We start from the raw sequence: 20414 nt of genomic DNA on the forward strand, positions 1-20414 counted from the left end.
ATGGAGGTCAGTCCCTTTTGCGCAGTTTCATCTGCGTCCACTACAATGGGACATTCTCCGCCAATGGGACGGGAAGTCGACGTCCCTAGACAGGAACGTCTCCCTTTCTCAGGCAGCCAAGGACTCTCTTCAGTGGTGGCTTCTTCCCTCCTCACTGTCCATAGGAAAATCCTTCCTACCCCCATACTGGGCGGTGGTCACAACAGACGCGAGTCTATCAGGGTGGGGAGCAGTTTTTCTCCACCACCGGGCTCAAGGTACGTGGACTCAGCAAGAGTCCACCCTTCAGATCAATGTTCTGGAAATCAGAGCAGTGTATCTTGCCCTACGAGCCTTCCAGCAGTGGCTAGAAGGCAAGCAGATCCGAATTCAGTCGGACAACTCCACAGCGGTGGCATACATCAACCACCAAGGAGGGACACGCAGTCGGCAAGCCTTCCAGGAAGTCCGGCGAATTCTGACGTGGGTGGAAGACACAGCATCCACCATATCCGCAGTTCACATCCCGGGCGTAGAAAACTGGGAAGCAGACTTCTTCAGTCGCCAGGGTATGGACGCAGGGGAATGGTCTCTTCACCCGGACATGTTTCAGGAGATCTGTCGCCGCTGGGGGAGCCCGGACGTCGACCTAATGGCGTCCCGGCACAACAACAAGGTCCCGGCCTTCATGGCACGGTCTCACGATCTCAGAGCTCTAGCGGCGGACGCCTTAGTCCAAGATTGGTCGCAGTTCCGGCTGCCTTATGTGTTCCCACCTCTGGCACTGTTGCCCAGAGTGCTACGCAAGATCAGGTCCGACTGCCGCCGCGCCATCCTCGTCGCCCCAGACTGGCCAAGGAGGTCGTGGTACCCGGATCTGTGGCATCTCACGGTAGGACAACCGTGGGCAATACCAGACCGACCAGACTTGCTGTCTCAAGGGCCGTTTTTCCATCAGAATTCTGCGGCCCTGAGCCTGACTGTGTGGCCATTGAGTCCTGGATCCTAGCGTCTACAGGATTATCTCAAGAGGTCATTGCCACCATGAGACAGGCTAGGAAACTAACCTCTGCTAAGATCTACCACAGGACGTGGAAGATATTCTTAGCTTGGTGCTCTGCTCAGGGAGTTTCTCCCTGGCCATTTGCTTTGCCTACTTTTCTTTCCTTCCTGCAATCCGGGTTGGAAAAAGGTCTCTCGCTCGGCTCCCTTAAGGGACAAGTCTCTGCGCTATCTGTATTTTTTCAGAAGCGCCTAGCACGACTCCCTCAGGTACGCACGTTCCTGCAAGGGGTTTGTCATATCGTCCCTCCTTACAAGCGGCCGTTAGAGCCCTGGGATCTGAACAGGGTTCTAATTGCTCTCCAGAAGCCGCCTTTCGAGCCTTTGAGGGATGTTTCCCTTTCTCGCCTTTCACAGAAAGTGGCCTTTCTAGTAGCGGTCACATCTCTTCGGAGAGTGTCCGAGCTAGCAGCACTGTCATACATATCCCCCTTCCTGGTGTTTCACCAGGACAAGGTGGTTCTGCGCCCGATTCCGGAGTTTCTTCCTAAGGTGGTATCCCCCTTTCATCTCAATCAGGATATCTCCTTACCTTCTTTGTGTCCTCGTCCAGTTCATCAATGTGAAAAGGATTTGCATTTGTTGGATCTGGTGAGAGCACTCAGAATCTACATTTCCCGCACGGCTCCTCTGCGCCGTTCGGATGCACTCTTTGTCCTTGTCGCTGGCCAGCGTAAAGGATCGCAAGCTTCCAAATCCACCCTGGCTCGGTGGATCAAGGAACCAATTCTTGAAGCCTACCGTTCTGCGGGGCTTCCGGTTCCCTCAGGGCTGAAGGCCCATTCTACCAGAGCCGTGGGTGCGTCCTGGGCATTACGGCACCAGGCTACGGCTCAGCAAGTGTGCCAGGCGGCTACTTGGTCGAGTCTGCACACTTTTTCCAAGCATTATCAGGTGCATACCTATGCTTCGGCGGACGCCAGCCTAGGTGGACAAGTCCTTCAGGCGGCAATTGCCCACCTGTAAAGAAGGGCCGTTTTTATGGCCCTATCACGAGGTATTCTTTTACCCACCCAGGATTGCTTTTGGACATCCCAATTGTCTGGGTCTCCCAATAGAGCGACAAAGAAGAAGGGAATTTTGTTTACTTACCGTAAATTCCTTTTCTTCTAGCTCTAATTGGGAGACCCAGCACCCGCCCCTGTTTTTTTGTATACACATGTTGTTCATGTTGAATGGTTTCAGTTCTCCGATATCCTTCGGATTGAATTTGTTTAAACCAGTTTATTGGCTTTCCTCCTTCTTGCTTTTGCACTAAAACTGAGGAGCCCGTGATCCCACGGGGGGTGTATAGGCAGTAGGGGAGGGGCCTTACACTTTTGAGTGTAATACTTTGTGTGGCCTCCGGAGGCAGTAGCTATACAGCCAATTGTCTGGGTCTCCCAATTAGAGCTAGAAGAAAAGGAATTTACGGTAAGTAAACAAAATTCCCTTCTTTCCTCCCTTTGCTCCCTTTGCTCCCTTTCCTCCCCTTTACCCCCCTTTACCCCCCCTTTCCCCCCTTTTTCCCCCTTTACCCCCCTTTTCCCCCTTTCCCCCCTTTTTCCCCCCCTTTCCCCCCTTTTTCCCCCCTTTCCCCCCTTTTTCCCCCTTTCCCCCCTTTTTCCCCCTTTCCCCCCTTTTCCCCCTCCCCCCCCTTCCCTCCCTTTTCCCCCCCCCTTTCCTCCTTTTCTCTCACCCCCCCCTCTTCTTCCCCCTTTGTCCCTCTTCTCCTCCCCCCCCCCTCTGGCCCGCTTCTTCCCCCCCCCCTCTGTCCCTCTTCTCCCCTCCCCTCCTCTGGCCCTCTTCTCCCCTCCCCCCCTCTGGCCCTCTTCTCCCCCCCCCCCCTCTGGCCCTCTTCTCCCCCCCCCCTCTGGCCCTCTTCTCCCCCCCCCCTCTGTCCCTCTTCTCCCCCCTTTCTGCCCCTTTGGCCCTCTTCTTCCCTCCCCCCCCCCCTTTGGCCCTCTTCTTCCCTTCCCCCCCCCCTTTGGCCCTCTTCTTCCCTTCCCCCCCCCTTTGGCCCTCTTCTTCCCTTCCCCCCCCTTTGGCCCTCTTCTCTCCCCCCCCCCCCCCCCGGCCCTCTTCTTCCCCTCCCTCTGGCCCTCTTCTTCCCCCCCCCTCTGGCCCTCTTCTTCCCCTCCCTCTGGCCCTCTTCTTCCCCCCCCCTCTGGCCCTCTTCTTCCCCTCCCTCTGGCCCTCTTCTCCCCCCCCCTCTGGCCCTCTTCTTCCCCTCCCTCTGGCCCTCTTCTCCCCCCCCCCTCTGGCCCTCTTCTCCCCCCCCCCTCTGGCCCTCTTTCCCCCCCCCCCTCTGGCCCTCTTTCCCCCCCCCCCCCCCTGGCCCTCTTCCCCCCCCCCCTCTGGCCCTCTTCTCCCCCCCCCCTCTGGCCCTCTTCTCCCCCCCCCCCCTCTGGCCCTCTTCTCCCCCCCCCCTCTGGCCCTCTTCTCCCCCCCCCCTCTGGCCCTCTTCTCCCCCCCCCCCTCTGGCCCTCTTCTCCCCCCCCCCTCTGGCCCTCTTCTTCCCCCCCCCTCTGGCCCTCTTCTCCCCCCCCCCACCTGGCCCTCTTCTTCCCCTCCCTCTGGCCCTCTTCTCCCCCCCCCCTCTGGCCCTCTTCTCCCCCCCCCCCCCTGGCCCTCTTCTCCCCCCCCCCCCTGGCCCTCTTCTCCCCCCCCCCCCCTGGCCCTCTTCTCCCCCCCCCCCCTGGCCCTCTTCTCCCCCCCCCCCTGGCCCTCTTCTCCCCCCCCCCCCCTGGCCCTCTTCTCCCCCCCCCCCCCTCTGGCCCTCTTCTCCCCCCCCCCCCCTCTGGCCCTCTTCTCCCCCCCCCCCCTCTGGCCCTCTTCTCCCCCCCCCCCCTCTGGCCCTCTTCTCCTCCCCCCCCCCTCTGGCCCTCTTCTCCTCCCCCCCCCCTCTGGCCCTCTTCTCCTCCCCCCCCCCTCTGGCCCTCTTCTCCCCCCCCCCCCCTCTGGCCCTCTTCTCCCCCCCCCCCCCTCTGGCCCTCTTCCCCCCCCCCCCTCTGGCCCTCTTCCCCCCCCCCCCTCTGGCCCTCTTTCCACCCCCCCCTCTGGCCCTCTTTCCCCCCCCCCCCCCTGGCCCTCTTCCCCCCCCCCCCTCTGGCCCTCTTTCCACCCCCCCCTCTGGCCCTCTTCTCCCCCCCCCCCCCTCTGGCCCTCTTCTCCCCCCCCCCCCTCTGGCCCTCTTCCCCCCCCCTCTGGCCCTCTTTCCACCCCCCCCTCTGGCCCTCTTTCCCCCCCCCCCCCCCTGGCCCTCTTCCCCCCCCCCCCCCCTCTGGCCCTCTTCTCCCCCCCCCTCTGGCCCTCTTCTCCCCCCCCCCCCCTCTGGCCCTCTTCTCCCCCCCCCCCCTCTGGCCCTCTTCTCCCCCCCCCCCCCCTCTGGCCCTCTTCTCCCCCCCCCTCTGGCCCTCTTCTCCCCCCCCCCTCTGGCCCTCTTCTTCCCCCCCCTCTGGCCCTCTTCTCCCCCCCCCCCACCTGGCCCTCTTCTTCCCCTCCCTCTGGCCCTCTTCTTCCCCTCCCTCTGGCCCTCTTCTCCCCCCCCCCTCTGGCCCTCTTCTCCCCCCCCCTCTGGCCCTCTTCTCCCCCCCCCCCCCCCCTGGCCCTCTTCTCCCCCCCCCCCTGGCCCTCTTCTCCCCCCCCCCCCTCTGGCCCTCTTCTCCCCCCCCCCTCTGGCCCTCTTCTCCCCCCCCCCTCTGGCCCTCTTCTCCCCCCCCCCCTCTGGCCCTCTTCTTCCCCCCCTCTGGCCCTCTTCTCCCCCCCCCCACCTGGCCCTCTTCTTCCCCTCCCTCTGGCCCTCTTCTCCCCCCCCCCTCTGGCCCTCTTCTCCCCCCCCCCCCTGGCCCTCTTCTCCCCCCCCCCCCTGGCCCTCTTCTCCCCCCCCCCCCCCCTGGCCCTCTTCTCCCCCCCCCCCCTGGCCCTCTTCTCCCCCCCCCCCTGGCCCTCTTCTCCCCCCCCCCCTGGCCCTCTTCTCCCCCCCCCCCTCTGGCCCTCTTCTCCCCCCCCCCCCTCTGGCCCTCTTCTCCCCCCCCCCCCTCTGGCCCTCTTCTCCCCCCCCCCCCCTCTGGCCCTCTTCTCCTCCCCCCCCCTCTGGCCCTCTTCTCCTCCCCCCCCCCTCTGGCCCTCTTCTCCTCCCCCCCCCCTCTGGCCCTCTTCTCCCCCCCCCCCCCCTCTGGCCCTCTTCTCCCCCCCCCCCCCTCTGGCCCTCTTCCCCCCCCCCCCTCTGGCCCTCTTTCCACCCCCCCCTCTGGCCCTCTTCCCCCCCCCCCCCCCCCCCCCTGGCCCTCTTCCCCCCCCCCCTCTGGCCCTCTTTCCACCCCCCCCTCTGGCCCTCTTCTCCCCCCCCCCCCCCTCTGGCCCTCTTCTCCCCCCCCCCCTCTGGCCCTCTTCCCCCCCCCCTCTGGCCCTCTTTCCACCCCCCCCTCTGGCCCTCTTTCCCCCCCCCCCCCCCTGGCCCTCTTCCCCCCCCCCCCCCCCTCTGGCCCTCTTCTCCCCCCCCCTCTGGCCCTCTTCTCCCCCCCCCCCCCTCTGGCCCTCTTCTCCCCCCCCTCTGGCCCTCTTCTCCCCCCCCCCCCCCCCTCTGGCCCTCTTCTCCCCCCCCCTCTGGCCCTCTTCTCCCCCCCCCCTCTGGCCCTCTTCTTCCCCCCCCTCTGGCCCTCTTCTCCCCCCCCCTCTGGCCCTCTTCTCCCCCCCCCCCTCTGGCCCTCTTCTTCCCCCCCCTCTGGCCCTCTTCTCCCCCCCCCCCACCTGGCCCTCTTCTTCCCCTCCCTCTGGCCCTCTTCTTCCCCTCCCTCTGGCCCTCTTCTCCCCCCCCCCTCTGGCCCTCTTCTCCCCCCCCCCTCTGGCCCTCTTCTCCCCCCCCCCCCTGGCCCTCTTCTCCCCCCCCCCTGGCCCTCTTCTCCCCCCCCCCCCTGGCCCTCTTCTCCCCCCCCCCCCTCTGGCCCTCTTCTCCCCCCCCCCCCCCCTCTGGCCCTCTTCTCCCCCCCCCCCCCCTCTGGCCCTCTTCTCCCCCCCCCCCCCCCCTCTGGCCCTCTTCTCCCCCCCCCCCTCTGGCCCTCTTCTCCTCCCCCCCCCCCCCCCCCCTCCCCCCCCCCCCCCCCCCCCCCCCCCCCCCCCCCCCCCCCCCCCCCCCCCCCCCCCCCCCCTCCCCCCCCCCCTGGCCCTCTTCTCCCCCCCCCCCCCCCTCTGGCCCTCTTCTCCCCCCCCCCCCCCTCTGGCCCTCTTCTCCCCCCCCCCCCCTCTGGCCCTCTTCCCCCCCCCCTCTGGCCCTCTTCTCCCCCCCCCCTCTGGCCCTCTTCTCCCCCCCCCCTCTGGCCCTCTTCTCCCCCCCCCCTCTGGCCCTCTTCTCCCCCCCCCCCTCTGGCCCTCTTCCCCCCCCCCTCTCTGGCCCTCTTCTCCCCCCCCCCCCTCTGGCCCTCTTCTCCCCCCCCCTCTGGCCCTCTTCTCCCCCCCCCTCTGGCCCTCTTCTTCCCCCCCCTCTGGCCCTCTTCCCCCCCCCCCCCACCTGGCCCTCTTCTTCCCCCCCCCCCACCCCCCTCTCTCTGGCCCTCCTCTTACCCCCCCGCCCCCCTCCCTCTGGCCCTCTTATCCCCCCCCCCATCTGGCCCCCTTATTCTCCCCTCCCCCCCTCTGGCCCTCTTATTCTCCCCCCTTCTCCCCCCCCTGCTGGCTCTCTTCTTTCCCCCCCGCCCCCCTCCCTCTGGCCCTCTTCTCTCCCCCCCCTCCCCCCCCCCGGCCCTGTTTTTTCCCCCTCATCCCGGAGGAAAAATGTCGATGGAGCATGAAAAAAAACGTATGGCTCCTGGAAGAAGTAAAGGGAAAAAAATAAATAAATACTGATTATTATATTAGGGTTAATGTAATGTAATGTAATGTAATATTAAAAAGAAAAGTAATGATAAATGAGTGAAAAACTTTTTGTTTGTCATTTTAGACGTCACAGAATTATTTAAGACCGATCTTGGAGCAGTTGCTGGAAGCTGTGACCGCTGCTGCAGATCCTAACGGCAGGGTGATCAGTGAGCTGTTTCAGAAAGTCCCTTCTAAAATGGTAAGTGATGAGAGGTGAAGGGCAATGATCCAGAACGGGGCACATACCAGATCGAGTGGACAGTTCCCTTCTGTTTTTGAGATCCGATCCACCGCTCTAATATGCGAAAATGTGAATTAGAGTGGATTTTAACATCCTTGTTGAAAATGTGATCTTGGTTTTTCAGCAACGAAACATGTAGCGTGAAATGTCTTTTCTTCGGCGCTCTATTGGGAGACCCAGACGATTGGGTGTATAGCACTGCCTCCGGAGGCCACACAAAGCAATTACATTAAAAAGTGTAAGGCCCCTCCCCTTCTGGCTATACACCCCCAGTGGGATCACTGGCTCACCAGTTTTCTGCTTTGTGCGAAGGAGGTCAGACATCCACGCATAGCTCCACTGTTTGTAGTCAGCAGTAGCTGCTGGCTATATCGGATGGAAGAAAAGAGGGCCCATATGGGGCCCCCCAGCATGCTCCCTTCTCACCCGCGGTGGTGCTTGTAAGGTTGAGGTACCTATTGCTGGTACAGAGGCTGGAGCCCACATGCTGTTTTCCTTCCACATCCCCTGGAGGGCTCTGTGGAAGTGGGATATTGCCGGCCCCCAAGCCCTGGGGCCAGGCTCCATCCACAGACCCAGAGAACCTGCTGGATTTGGAGCGGGAGTGCCGTTCAGGGACAAGGCCCTGCAACTTTCAGGTACTCTGTGTCCCCGGCAGGCACGGACACTCTCAAGGCTTGCTGAGCGTTATAGTGCGCCGGGGACAGTAGCGCTGCACGCTGGGGTTAGGTCACTGCAGCTTTGCTGAGTGACGTTACATGTTGGGAACTACTGCGCCGACCGCTCCTGGAGCGGCGGCGCAGCTGCGACTTGTGGTGCGCCGGGGACTTTGCGCCGACCGCGCTTTTACGGCGGCGGCGCTTCTAACTTTAGCCCCCGGCTTCTGCGGCCTAGCGCCGCTTCGTTCCCGCCCCCACCCTGTCAATCAGGGTAGGGGAGAGACGCTGCTCAATTGGCAGCGCCGAGGGCTGGAGCTTTATTTACATGCTCCAGCCCTCTCACTAGGCACAGTGGGAAGCAGGCTTCCCGCTCTTCGTCTGTATACGCCCAGGGCCCGCCCCCCCCTCTCCACAAGGACGCCGGCAGCCATTACACATGCAGTCTGGCTGGGGAAAGGCAGCAGGCTCTGGGAGACCCAGACTAAAGGGATTTCGGCGACCACACACCCGCTCCTAAGCGGGCGGTAAGCAGCACATTAGTGCTGGCCCCACTAGTGCCTCAGTGTTATATTAGTGTACTTTTTTCTTGGTACCATATATATATATATATAGTTGCACTGTAAGGTCGCTTCTTGGCTGGACACCCTGTACTGCTCTGAGGAGGCAGCAACATGTCATCCGCAAAACGCAAGGGTGCCAAGGCACAGGCTGTGTACACTGTTTGTACTGCATGTGGGGCTAATCTACCAGCAGGCTCCAACGACTCTCATTGTGTGCAATGTTCAGTCCCAGTGGCACTTCGTCAGCCAGAGCCTATGGTGGTAGTGGCCCAGGCAGAGACGCCTGTGAACCCTGCCCCGGTGACGGGGACAGACTTTGCAGTTTTTGCCGATAAAATGTCTGTGACTATGACAAAAATCCTGGAGACCTTGCAGTCCAGGCCAGTTACTCAGACCATGGACACTGCTGTGCCTATGTTCCCCGGTCCCCCTCAGTTGGAACTAATCCGTACTTCAAGGGGGTCTCAAGCATCACAGGCTGAAGTCTCTGACTCAGATGACAGTCCCAGGCAGCCTAAGCGAGCTCGCTGGGAAAGACCCTCGACGTCATCACACTGCTCAGGGTCTCAGCGAGAAGAGTCTCTCTGTGATGAGACTGAGGACGGTGATCAGGATTCTAATCCTGAGGCCCCTCTCAATCTGGATGCCCCTGATGGTGACGCCATGGTAATGACCTTATATCGGCAATTAATAGACTGTTGGATATTTCTCCCCCAGCTCCTTCAGCAGAGGAGGCAGCTGCACAGCAGGAGAAGTTCCATTTCCTGTATCCCAAGCGTAAATTAAGTGCTTTTTTGGACCACTCTGACTTCAGAGAATCGATCCAGAAACACGACGCTCATCCAGACAAGCGTTTCTCTAAACGTTCTAAGGATACCCGTTATCCTTTTCCCTCTGAGGTGGCCAAACGCTGGACCCAGTGTCCAAAGGTGGATCCCCCAATTTCCAAGCTTGCGGCTAGATCCATAGTCGCAGTAGAGGATGGCGCTTCACTTAAAGATGCCAACGACAGACAGATGGACCTTTGGTTGAAATCTGTCTATGAAGCTATCGGCGCGTCGTTTGCTCCAGCATTCGCGGCCGTGTGGGCACTCCAAGCTATTTCAGCTGGTTTAGCACAGGTGGATGCTATCATACATCCAGCAGTACCGCAGGTGGCGTCCCTAACTTCGCAAATGTCTGCGTTTGCGACCTATGCTATCAATGCTGTCCTAGAATCTACGAGCCGTACCGCTATGGCGTCCGCCAATTCTGTGGTTTTGCGCAGAGCCTTGTGGTTAAAGGACTGGAAAGCAGATGCTGGTTCCAAAAAATGCTTAACCAGCTTGCCATTATCTAGAGACAGACTGTTTGGTGAGCCATTGGCTGAAATCATAAAACAGTCCAAGGGTAAGGACTCTTCCTTACCACAGCCCAGAGCAAGTAAACCTCAACAGAAAAAGTGGCAGTCGAGGTTTCGCTCCTTTCGAGGCTCGGGCAAGGCCCAATTCTCCTCGTCCAAAAGGACTCAGAAAGAACAAGGGAGCTCAGATTCCTGGCGGGCTCACTCACGCCCCAGGAAAGCAAATGGAGGAACCGCTTCCAAAGCGGCTACCTCATGACTTTCGGCCTCCTCCCTCCGCATCCTCGGTCGGTGGCAGGCTCTCCCGCTTTTGCGACATTTGGCTGTCACAGGTCAAAGACCGGTGGGTAACAGACATTTTGTCTCGCGGGTACAGAATCGAGTTCAGTTCTCGGCCTCCACTTCGGTTCTTCAGAACCTCCCCACACCCCAACCGAGCAGATGCCCTGCTGCAGGCGGTGGACTCTCTAAGAGCAGAAGGAGTCGTGATCCCTGTCCCCCCTCAGGAACGGGGGCGAGGATTTTACTCCAATCTCTTTGTCGTTCCAAAAAAGGACGGCTCCTTCCGTCCTGTTCTGGACCTAAAACTGCTCAACAAGCATGTGAACGCCAGGCGGTTCCGGATGGAATCCCTCCGCTCAGTCATTGCCTCAATGTCTCAAGGAGATTTCCTAGCATCAATAGACATCAAAGATGCTTATCTCCACGTGCCGATTGCTACAGAGCACCAACGCTTTCTACGCTTCGTGATAGGAGACGACCATCTTCAGTTCGTAGCTCTGCCATTTGGTCTGGCGACAGCCCCTCGGGTGTTCACCAAGATCATGGCGGCAGTGGTAGCAGTCTTGCACTCTCACGGACACTCTGTGATCCCTTACTTGGACGATCTACTGGTCAAGGCACCCTCTCAAGAGGCATGCCAACTCAGCCTGAATGTTGCACTGGAGACTCTCCAGGCGTTCGGGTGGATCATCAACTTCCCAAAGTCAAATCTGTCACCGACCCAATCACTAACGTATCTTGGCATGGAGTTTCATACTCTCTCAGCGATAGTGAAGCTTCCGCTGGACAAGCAGCGGTCTCTACAGACTGGGGTGCAGGCTCTCCTTCAAAGTCAGTCGCACTCCTTAAGACGCCTCATGCACTTCCTCGGGAAGATGGTGGCGGCAATAGAGGCGGTTCCGTTTGCGCAGTTTCATCTGCGTCCACTTCAATGGGACATTCTCCGCCAATGGGACGGGAAGTCAACATCCCTGGACAGGAAAGTCTCCCTTTCCCAGACGGCCAAGGACTCTCTGCAGTGGTGGCTCCTTTCCACCTCATTATCACAGGGAAGATCCTTCCTACCACCGTCCTGGGCGGTGGTCACGACAGACGCGAGTCTGTCAGGGTGGGGAGCAGTGTTTCTCCACCACAGGGCTCAGGGTACGTGGACTCAGCAGGAGTCCACCCTTCAGATCAATGTTCTGGAAATCAGAGCAGTGTATCTTGCCCTACTAGCCTTCCAACAGTGGCTGGAAGGGAAGCAGATCCGAATTCAATCGGACAACTCCACAGCAGTGGCATACATCAATCACCAAGGGGGGACACGCAGTCGGCAAGCCTTCCAGGAAGTCCGGCGGATTATGATGTGGGTGGAAGCCACGGCCTCCACCATATCCGCGGTTCACATCCCCGGCGTAGAAAACTGGGAAGCAGACTTCCTCAGTCGCCAGGGCATGGACGCAGGGGAATGGTCCCTTCACCCGGACGTGTTTCAGGAAATCTGTCGCCGATGGGGAAGGCCGGACGTCGACCTAATGGCGTCCCGGCACAACAACAAGGTCCCAACCTTCATGGCACGGTCTCGCGATCAAAGAGCTCTAGCAGCAGACGCCCTAGTGCAAGATTGGTCGCAGTTCCGGCTCCCTTATGTGTTTCCACCTCTGGCACTCTTGCCCAGAGTGCTACGCAAGATCAGATCCGACTGCAGCCGCGTCATACTCGTCGCTCCAGACTGGCCGAGGAGGGCGTGGTATCCGGATCTGTGGCATCTCACGGTCGGCCAACCGTGGGCACTACCAGACCGACCAGACTTACTGTCCCAAGGGCCTTTTTTCCATCGGAATTCTGCGGCCCTGAACCTGACTGTGTGGCCATTGAGTCCTGGATCCTAGCGTCTTCAGGCTTACCCCAAGGGGTCGTTGCCACCATGAGACAGGCTAGGAAACCCACGTCTGCTAAGATCTACCACAGAACGTGGAGGATATTCTTATCCTGGTGCTCTGCTCAGGGAGTGTCTCCCTGGCCATTTGCATTGCCTACCTTTCTTTCTTTCCTGCAATCTGGGTTAGAAAAAGGTTTGTCGCTCGGCTCCCTTAAAGGACAAGTCTCGGCGCTATCCGTCTTTTTTCAGAAGCGTCTAGCACGACTTTCTAAGGTGCGCACGTTCCTACAGGGGGTTTGCCATATCGTTCCCCCGTACAAGCGGCCGTTAGATCCATGGGATCTGAACAGGGTACTAGTTGCCCTCCAGAAGCCGCCCTTCGAGCCTCTGAGGGAGGTTTCACTTTCTAGACTATCACAGAAAGTGGCTTTTCTGGTAGCGATCACATCTCTTCGGAGAGTGTCTGAGCTAGCAGCGCTGTCTTCCAAGGCTCCCTTCCTGGTCTTCCACCAGGACAAGGTAGTGCTGCGCCCCATTCAGGAGTTTCTCCCGAAGGTGGTATCCTCTTTTCATCTTAATCAGGATATCTCTTTGCCTTCGTTTTGTCCTCATGCAGTTCATCGGTATGAGAAAGATTTACATTTGTTAGATCTGGTGAGAGCACTCAGAATCTACATTTCCCGCACGGCGCCCCTGCGCCGTTCGGATGCACTCTTTGTCCTTGTCGCTGGTAAGCGCAAAGGGTCGCAGGCTTCTAAGGCCACCCTGGCTCGATGGATCAAAGAACCAATTCTTGAAGCCTACCGTTCTGCTGGGCTTCCGGTTCCATCAGGGCTGAAGGCCCATTCTACCAGAGCCGTGGGTGCGTCCTGGGCATTGCGACACCAGGCTACGGCTCAACAGGTGTGCCAGGCAGCTACCTGGTCGAGTCTGCACACTTTCACCAAACATTATCAGGTGCATACCTATGCTTCGGCGGACGCCAGCCTAGGTAGAAGAGTCCTGCAGGCGGCAGTTGCCTCCCCGTAGGGGAGGGCTGTCTTGCAGCTCTAAGGCTATGTGCCCACGCTACAGGATTTATCGCGGATTTGACGCGGATTTTGACGCGGATTTAGCGCGGATTTGCCGAAAATCTGCAGCACAGCTACTCCCCAGCCATTTCAATGGCATTTTGGAAATGCTGTGCCCATGCTGCGGATTTTTCCGCTGCGGATTTTGCCGCGGATTTTGATGCGGAACAAACTGCAGCATGTCAATTGTTTGGTGCGGATTTGGTGCGGATTTTCTGTTTTGAATGGGGAAAAAAAAAAAAATAAAATCCGCATCAAAATCCGCGGCAAATCCGCGGTAAATCCGCGGTAAATCCGCGGCAAATCCGCGGGTGCGGATTTGCCGCGAAAGTTGCGGATTTTCAGGCAAAAAAATCCGCAGGGACCTTTTACTGTGGGCACATAGCCTAACATGAGGTATTTCTTTACCCACCCAGGGACAGCTTTTGGACGTCCCAATCGTCTGGGTCTCCCAATAGAGCGCCGAAGAAGAAGGGAATTTTGTTACTTACCGTAAATTCCTTTTCTTCTAGCTCTTATTGGGAGACCCAGCACCCGCCCTGTTGTCCTTCGGGATTTTTGGTTTGTTTGCGGGTACACATGTTGTTCATGTTGAACGGTTTTCAGTTCTCCGATGTTACTCGGAGTGAATTTGTTTAAACCAGTTATTGGCTTTCCTCCTTCTTGCTTTTGCACTAAAACTGGTGAGCCAGTGATCCCACTGGGGGTGTATAGCCAGAAGGGGAGGGGCCTTACACTTTTTAGTGTAATTGCTTTGTGTGGCCTCCGGAGGCAGTGCTATACACCCAATCGTCTGGGTCTCCCAATAAGAGCTAGAAGAAAAGGAATTTACGGTAAGTAACAAAATTCCCTTCTTTTCAGTCAAAGGGGTCGTCCACTACTTTCCATTGACGGCCTGTCCTTAGGTTAGGTCATCAATGTCTGATTGGCCGGGGTCCTACACCCGTCACTCCACCATTCAGGTGTTCTCAGTCCGGTGGATGCAGCAGGAAATGCTCAGTTACGGCGCTGCCCCATTTTCTGATAGTGGTTGTGGCCGGGTACAGCACATCCACCTCCCATTCAGATCAGATGTGCAGTATCTGGCTGCAGCCGCTATCAGAAGACGGAGCAGATCCAGAACTGAGCATGTCCGGCTGCCAGCGGCACAGAGAACAGCTGATCGGAGGGGGTGCCGGGTGTCAGACCCCGGCGGATCAGACATTGATCACCTATCATAAGGACCTATCCCAGCTTTCATGCAAATAGAATATTGTCCGATCCTTATGCTAGGTCATCTAGATCAGATTTTTTTAGGTTATGAATATCTGCATGCCCACCAGTCAGCTGACCGAAGGGGTCATAATCCGCCCTCAAGTGCTTCATCCGCTTCACAGCCTACCAGTCACAGCGCTGGACGTTTTATAGTGGCCAAAACCTGGTACTGCAACTGAGATGATGCAGAATTGGGCGCAGTCACTATATAATGTGCAGCGTTATGCCTAGCAAACATTGGAAGGGGAATGTTTGGAGTAAGATCTCCACCAATCTGTTATTCTAGGGATGGACCATCAATCTAAAACCCCCCAAAAAATTTCAAAATCAAGACTTAAGGGCGCTTTACACGCTACAATAAATCGTACAATGTGTTGGCGGGGTCACGTCGTAAGTGACGCACATCCGGCATCGTAAGGTACATTGTAGTGTGTAACAGCTACGTGCGATTGTGATTGAACGGTAATACGTTCATCGCAGGCACGTCGTTCAATTCCTAAAAATTGAACGTCAGATTGTTCATCGTACCCGGGGCAGCACACATCGCAGTGTGTGACACTCCGGGAACGATGAACAGATCTCACCTGCCTCCCGCGGCTCCCGCTGGCATCGCGGAATGAAAGGGATGGGCGGGATGTTTACGTCCCGCTCATCTCCGCTTCTATTGGCCGGCCGCTGTGTGACATCGCTGTGACGCCGAACGTCCCTCGCACCCCAGGAAGTGGATGTTCTCCGCCCACATCGAGGTCGTATGGACGGGTAAGTACGTATGACAAGGGTTAATCGTTTGTACGACACGTTCAACAAATTGAATGTGCCGCACATACGATTTGGGCGGGTACGATCGCATACAATATCGTATGCTGGATCGTATGGTGTAAAGCAGGCTTAAGCTAGCATCTTTAAAGGGGTTGTCCAGGACTTTAACTTTGATAGGCCAACAAAGTTAATCAGCAGAGGTGCGAGTCGACCCCTGGCACCCTCACCAATCAGCTGTTACCAGTGTTGGCTGGATGTGATCCTTTGCGCTCAATCAACTTTATATTGGCTGCAGCGGGTTACTATATTGACCCTCATTCGAATCAATAGGGGGCACATGTGCAGCCACTAGCTGTGCTGTGCCTGTCACTGAGAATAGCTAATCAGCGGGGTGCCGGGTGTTGCACCCCCACCCTTCAGAGATAGATGGCTTGTCTTAAGGAGAGGCCATAAGGATTAAATTCCCGGACAACCCCTTTGAAGGCAAGCAAAATGATGTTTTCACTTTAATTTTTTTTTAAGACCTTGTTAGCATATTGTCTATTTGTACTTTGTGTGTTTTTCAGCATTACCCAGACTACTACGCTATAATAAAAGATCCGATTGATCTGAGAACCATTTCCCAAAGGGTCCAGGTTTGTACTCTGAATATACAGCAGACGGACGCCTCAGAGGGGGCTTATTCTAAAGGATGATGACACCTTGCATCTTTCATTTGCAGTCAGGACATTATAAAAACGTGAACGCCATCGCCAAGGACATTGATCTACTAGCAAAGAATGCCAAGACCTATAATGAACCCGGCTCCCAGGTCTTCAAGGTGAGTAAATGGACAAATAGTTTGCTCTCTGTTTTCTCCACTGAAATAAGAATTTTCTTCCAGACGACTTGCAGTATTCATATTTAAAAAAAAAATAAATACATTTAAAAAACAAAATAAATAAGTAAAAATAAAATAAATATAGACTACCTGTAGTACCCAGGCGTTGCTCGGCATAGTAACTGTTACTCTTTCTCTCTCCCAGTCTCCGTGTGTCGCTGTCTGTCTGTCTCTCTCTTTCCTTGTCTGTCTGTGTCTATGTCTCGGTCTGACTATTTCTATCTGTCTGTTTTTGTATCAGTCTATCGGTCTACATCTCTGTGTCTGTCTGTCTGTCTGTCTGTCTCTATGTGTGTGTCCGTCTGTCTCTGTTCCGTCTGTCTCTGTTCCGTCTGTCTCTGTTCCGTCTGTCTCTGTTCCGTCTGTCTCTGTTCCGTCTGTCTCTGTTCCGTCTGTCTCTGTTCCGTCTGTCTCTGTTCGGGCTGTCTCTGTTCGGGCTGTCTCTGTTCGGGCTGTCTCTGTTCGGGCTGTCTCTGTTCGGGCTGTCTCTGTTCGGGCTGTCTCTGTTCGGGCTGTCTCTGTTCGGGCTGTCTCTGTTCGGGCTGTCTCTGTTCGGGCTGTCTCTGTTCGGGCTGTCTCTGTTCGGGCTGTCTCTGTTCGGGCTGTCTCTGTTCGGGCTGTCTCTGTTCGGGCTGTCTCTGTTCGGGCTGTCTCTGTTCGGGCTGTCTCTGTTCGGGCTGTCTCTGTTCGGGCTGTCTCTGTTCGGGCTGTCTCTGTTCGGGCTGTCTCTGTTCGGGCTGTCTCTGTTCGGGCTGTCTCTGTTCGGGCTGTCTCTGTTCGGGCTGTCTCTGTTCGGGCTGTCTCTGTTCGGGCTGTCTCTGTTCGGGCTGTCTCTGTTCGGGCTGTCTCTGTTCGGGCTGTCTCTGTTCGGGCTGTCTCTGTTCGGGCTGTCTCTGTTCGGGCTGTCTCTTTGCCCGCCGGGCTGTCTCTTTGCCCGCCGGGCTGTCTCTTTGCCTTTTTCTGTCTCTCTATCCATCTCTCCACTGACATCTTATTACCTCACACATAAGCTTCAAATAACAGTTTATTTTGTTCCTATAGCAACCACTGGCAGTTGCTATTAATAACCTATAGCTGCCACCTCCATTCAGTTTAATGGCGGCAGGATTTTAGAGACTAACTGTAAAGCACAGGGTTACATTTCTTTGTCGCTCCATTGGGAGACCCAGACAATTGGGTGTATAGCTTCTGCCTCCGGAGGCCACACAAAGTATTACACTCAAAAGTGTAACCCCTCCCCTCTGCCTATACACCCTCCCGTGCCTCACGGGCTCCTCAGTTTTATGCTTTGTGTGGAAGGAGGCACACATCCACTCACACATCTCCATTTTAGTCAGCAGCAGCTGCTGATTGTATCGGTTGGAAGAAAAGAGGACCCCCACGGGGCCCCCGGCATGCTCCCTTCTCACCCCACTATGTCGGCGGTGCTGTTAAGGTTGAGGTACCCATTGCGGGTACGACGGCCGGAGCCTCATGCCGTGTTTCCTTCTCCATCCCTGAGGGCTCTGGTAGAAGTGGGAGCCGAAGCGGTCATCCAGGTTCTGGGACCGTGCTCCCTCCGCAGCCCCTGAGGGAATCTGCTGGACAGGAGCTTATCTATCTTCAGGGACAGGGCTCTGCATCCACGAGGTACTCTGTGTCCCCATGGGGACTGTGTATGGAGCGCCTGGTTTCCAGACGCCGCAACTGTCTGCTCAATTGTGAAGACCGGGGACTACCGCGCCGACCGCGCCTGCTTGTCGGCCGCGGTATTAAATTTAGTCCCCGGCTTCATCGCGGCCTAGTGGAAAACTCCCGCCCCCGGGCCTGACTATCAGAGATAGGGGCGGGACAGCCGACCTGACGTCGGATATGAGGGCCGGGGCATCCTGTATGCTCCCTCCCCCCTCACTGATCACTGTGGGGACCCCAGATTCCCGCACTTTTCCTAACGCCGCCCCTGGCTTTACTCCTCCCCTGAGAGCTCCGGCAGCCATCTTTAGGACATTCTGCCGGTGGAGAATCACACAGAACAGCTCTGCAGCTCTGGGAGACCAGGCAGGGAATCTGGAGCGCACACACCCCGCTTTTTAGCGGTCGGTAAGCCACACCGGTCACTCGGTGTTGGTCCCCTCTGGTGCCAGTATAGATACGTATATATATACCTTTCTGTTCGGCCGGGCTGTATACCCTTTTTTCTGTATACCCTCAGTGATCACGCTCCTAGGACACAACAGCATGTCGGTCACAAGGAGCAAGGGCACTAAAGCACAGGATTTTTTTGCGACATGTACCTCTTGTAGGGCCATGTTACCTGCGGGTTCCACCTACCCTCACTGTGAGCAATGCTCGACCCCTGTTACGCTTGCTCAGCCGGAGCCTCGGTCACTAGTGGGCCCCTCGGCTCAGGCAGACCCCCCTGCTTCCACTGTCCAGGTGGCAGCGACAGAGTTTGCAGTTTTTGCTGACAAGCTCTCAGAGTCACTCTCACAATCCATGGCTCAGTCTATGGACAAATGGTCTGCCAAGTTGCTGGAAGCCCTGCAGTCCAGACCGGTCCTTACACAGGCCCCGGACCCGGTTAGATCGGCACCTCCAGGTCCCTCTGGGTACACCCCGGCCGGGGTGGGCCCCAGGTCTCACATGGAGGACTCCTCCACGGACCACAGTCCCAGGCCAGCTAAGCGGGCTTGCTTGGAATCATCCCCGACTTCCTCACGCTGCTCGGGTTCCCAGCTTGAGGACTCTCTAGAGGACGAGGCGGAGGTCGCAGCTCAGGGCTCGGACCCTGATGTTGCTCTCAATCTTGATACACCTGAAGGGGACGCCTTAGTAAATGATCTTATCTCGTCCATCAATCAGGTGTTAGATCTATCTCCACCGCCTCCACCTATAGAGGAGTCGGCCTCTCAGCAGGAGAAACACCAGTTTCGGTTTCCCAAACGTATACGGAGTGCATTTTTTGATCACTCTAACTTCAGAGAGGCTGTCCAGAAGCCCAGAGCGGTTCCGGACAAGCGCTTTACTAAGCGCCTTACTGACACACGTTACCCCTTCCCCGCTGACGTAGTTAAGGGTTGGGCTCAATGTCCTAAGGTAGATCCCCCAGTCTCCAGATTGGCGGCTAGATCCGTGGTTTCGGTTGCAGATGGCTCATCACTAAAAGATGCCACTGACAGGCAGATAGAACTCCTGGTGAAATCCATCTATGAGGCCACGGGAGCGTCTTTTGCCCCGGCTTTTGCAGCCGTGTGGGCACTCCAAGCTATCTCAGCTTGTCTGGCTGAGATTAATGCGGTCACACGTACGTCGGCCCCGCAGGTTGCATCTTTAACCTCTCAGGCGTCGGCGTTTTCTTTCTACGCCATGAACGCAGTCCTAGACTCTGCTAGCCGTACAGCGGTGGCATCCGCTAATTCTGTTGCAGTCCGCAGGGCCATGTGGCTGCGCGAATGGAAGGCAGACTCTGCTTCCAAGAGGTTCTTAACCGGTTTGCCGTTTTCTGGCGAGAGATTGTTTGGCGAACGATTGGATGAGATTATTAAGGAATCCAAGGGAAAGGACTCCTCCTTACCCCAGTCCAAACCTAAGAGACCTCAGCAGCGGAAAATACAATCGAGGTTTCGGTCCTTTCGTCCCTCCGCCAAGCCACAGTCCTCTTCGTCCAATAGACAGGACAAAGGCCAGAGGAACTCCTATGCGTGGCGGTCTAAGTCACGCCCCCAAAAGACCGCCGGAGGCACTGCTTCCAAGGCGGCCTCCTCATGACTCACGGCATCCCCGAACCGCATCCTCGGTCGGTGGCAGGCTCTCCCGCTTTCGCGACGCCTGGTGGCCACATGTTCAAGACCGATGGGTGAGAGACATCCTGTCTCACGGTTACAGGATAGAGTTCAGCTCTCGTCCTCCGACTCGTTTCTTCAGAACCTCCCCGCCCCCCGCGCGAGCAGACGCACTTTTTCAAGCAGTGGACGCTCTGAAAAAAGAAGGCGTCGTGACCCCCGTTCCCACTCAGGAACAGGGTCGCGGTTTTTACTCCAACTTATTCGTGGTACCAAAGAAGGACGGATCATTCCGTCCCGTTCTGGACCTCAAATTGCTCAACAAACACGTGAGCACCAGACGATTCCGGATGGAATCTCTCCGCTCGGTCATCGCCTTGATGTCACAAGGAGACTTCCTCGCATCGATCGACATCAAGGATGCCTATCTCCATGTGCCGATCGCACCAGAACATCAACGCTTTTTGCGTTTCGCCATAGGGGACGAACACCTTCAGTTCGTGGCTTTACCCTTCGGCCTGGCGACAGCCCCACGGGTTTTCACTAAAGTCATGGCATCCGTTGTGGCGATCCTGCATTCTCAGGGGCACTCGGTGATTCCTTACTTGGACGATCTCCTAGTCAGGGCACCTTCTCGGGCGGCGTGTCAACACAGCCTTACCGTCGCTCTGGAGACCCTCCAGCAGTTCGGGTGGCTCATCAACTTCCCAAAATCCAAGTTGACACCGACCCAATCTCTGACCTATCTAGGGATGGAGTTTCATACACAGTCAGCGGTAGTCAAGCTACCACTAGACAAACAGCTGTCACTGCAGGCAGGGGTGCAATCTCTGATTCAGACTCAGTCTCACCCCTTGAGACGTCTC

General features: G+C 57.4%; 1 protein-coding gene across 1 annotated transcript in view; it reads left to right on the forward strand.

Annotated features, from left to right (window-relative positions):
- PBRM1 (polybromo 1) overlaps positions 1–20414 on the forward strand; it is a 241718-nt gene that overhangs the window by 59888 nt on the left and 161416 nt on the right. The window contains 3 exon segments of the mRNA XM_075321737.1: positions 6959–7075; positions 15474–15542; positions 15629–15727. Coding sequence (XP_075177852.1) covers positions 6959–7075; positions 15474–15542; positions 15629–15727 — 285 coding nt within the window.

This window comes from Anomaloglossus baeobatrachus, chromosome 8 (assembly GCF_048569485.1).
Source record: "Anomaloglossus baeobatrachus isolate aAnoBae1 chromosome 8, aAnoBae1.hap1, whole genome shotgun sequence".
Lineage (NCBI taxonomy): Eukaryota > Metazoa > Chordata > Amphibia > Anura > Aromobatidae > Anomaloglossus > Anomaloglossus baeobatrachus.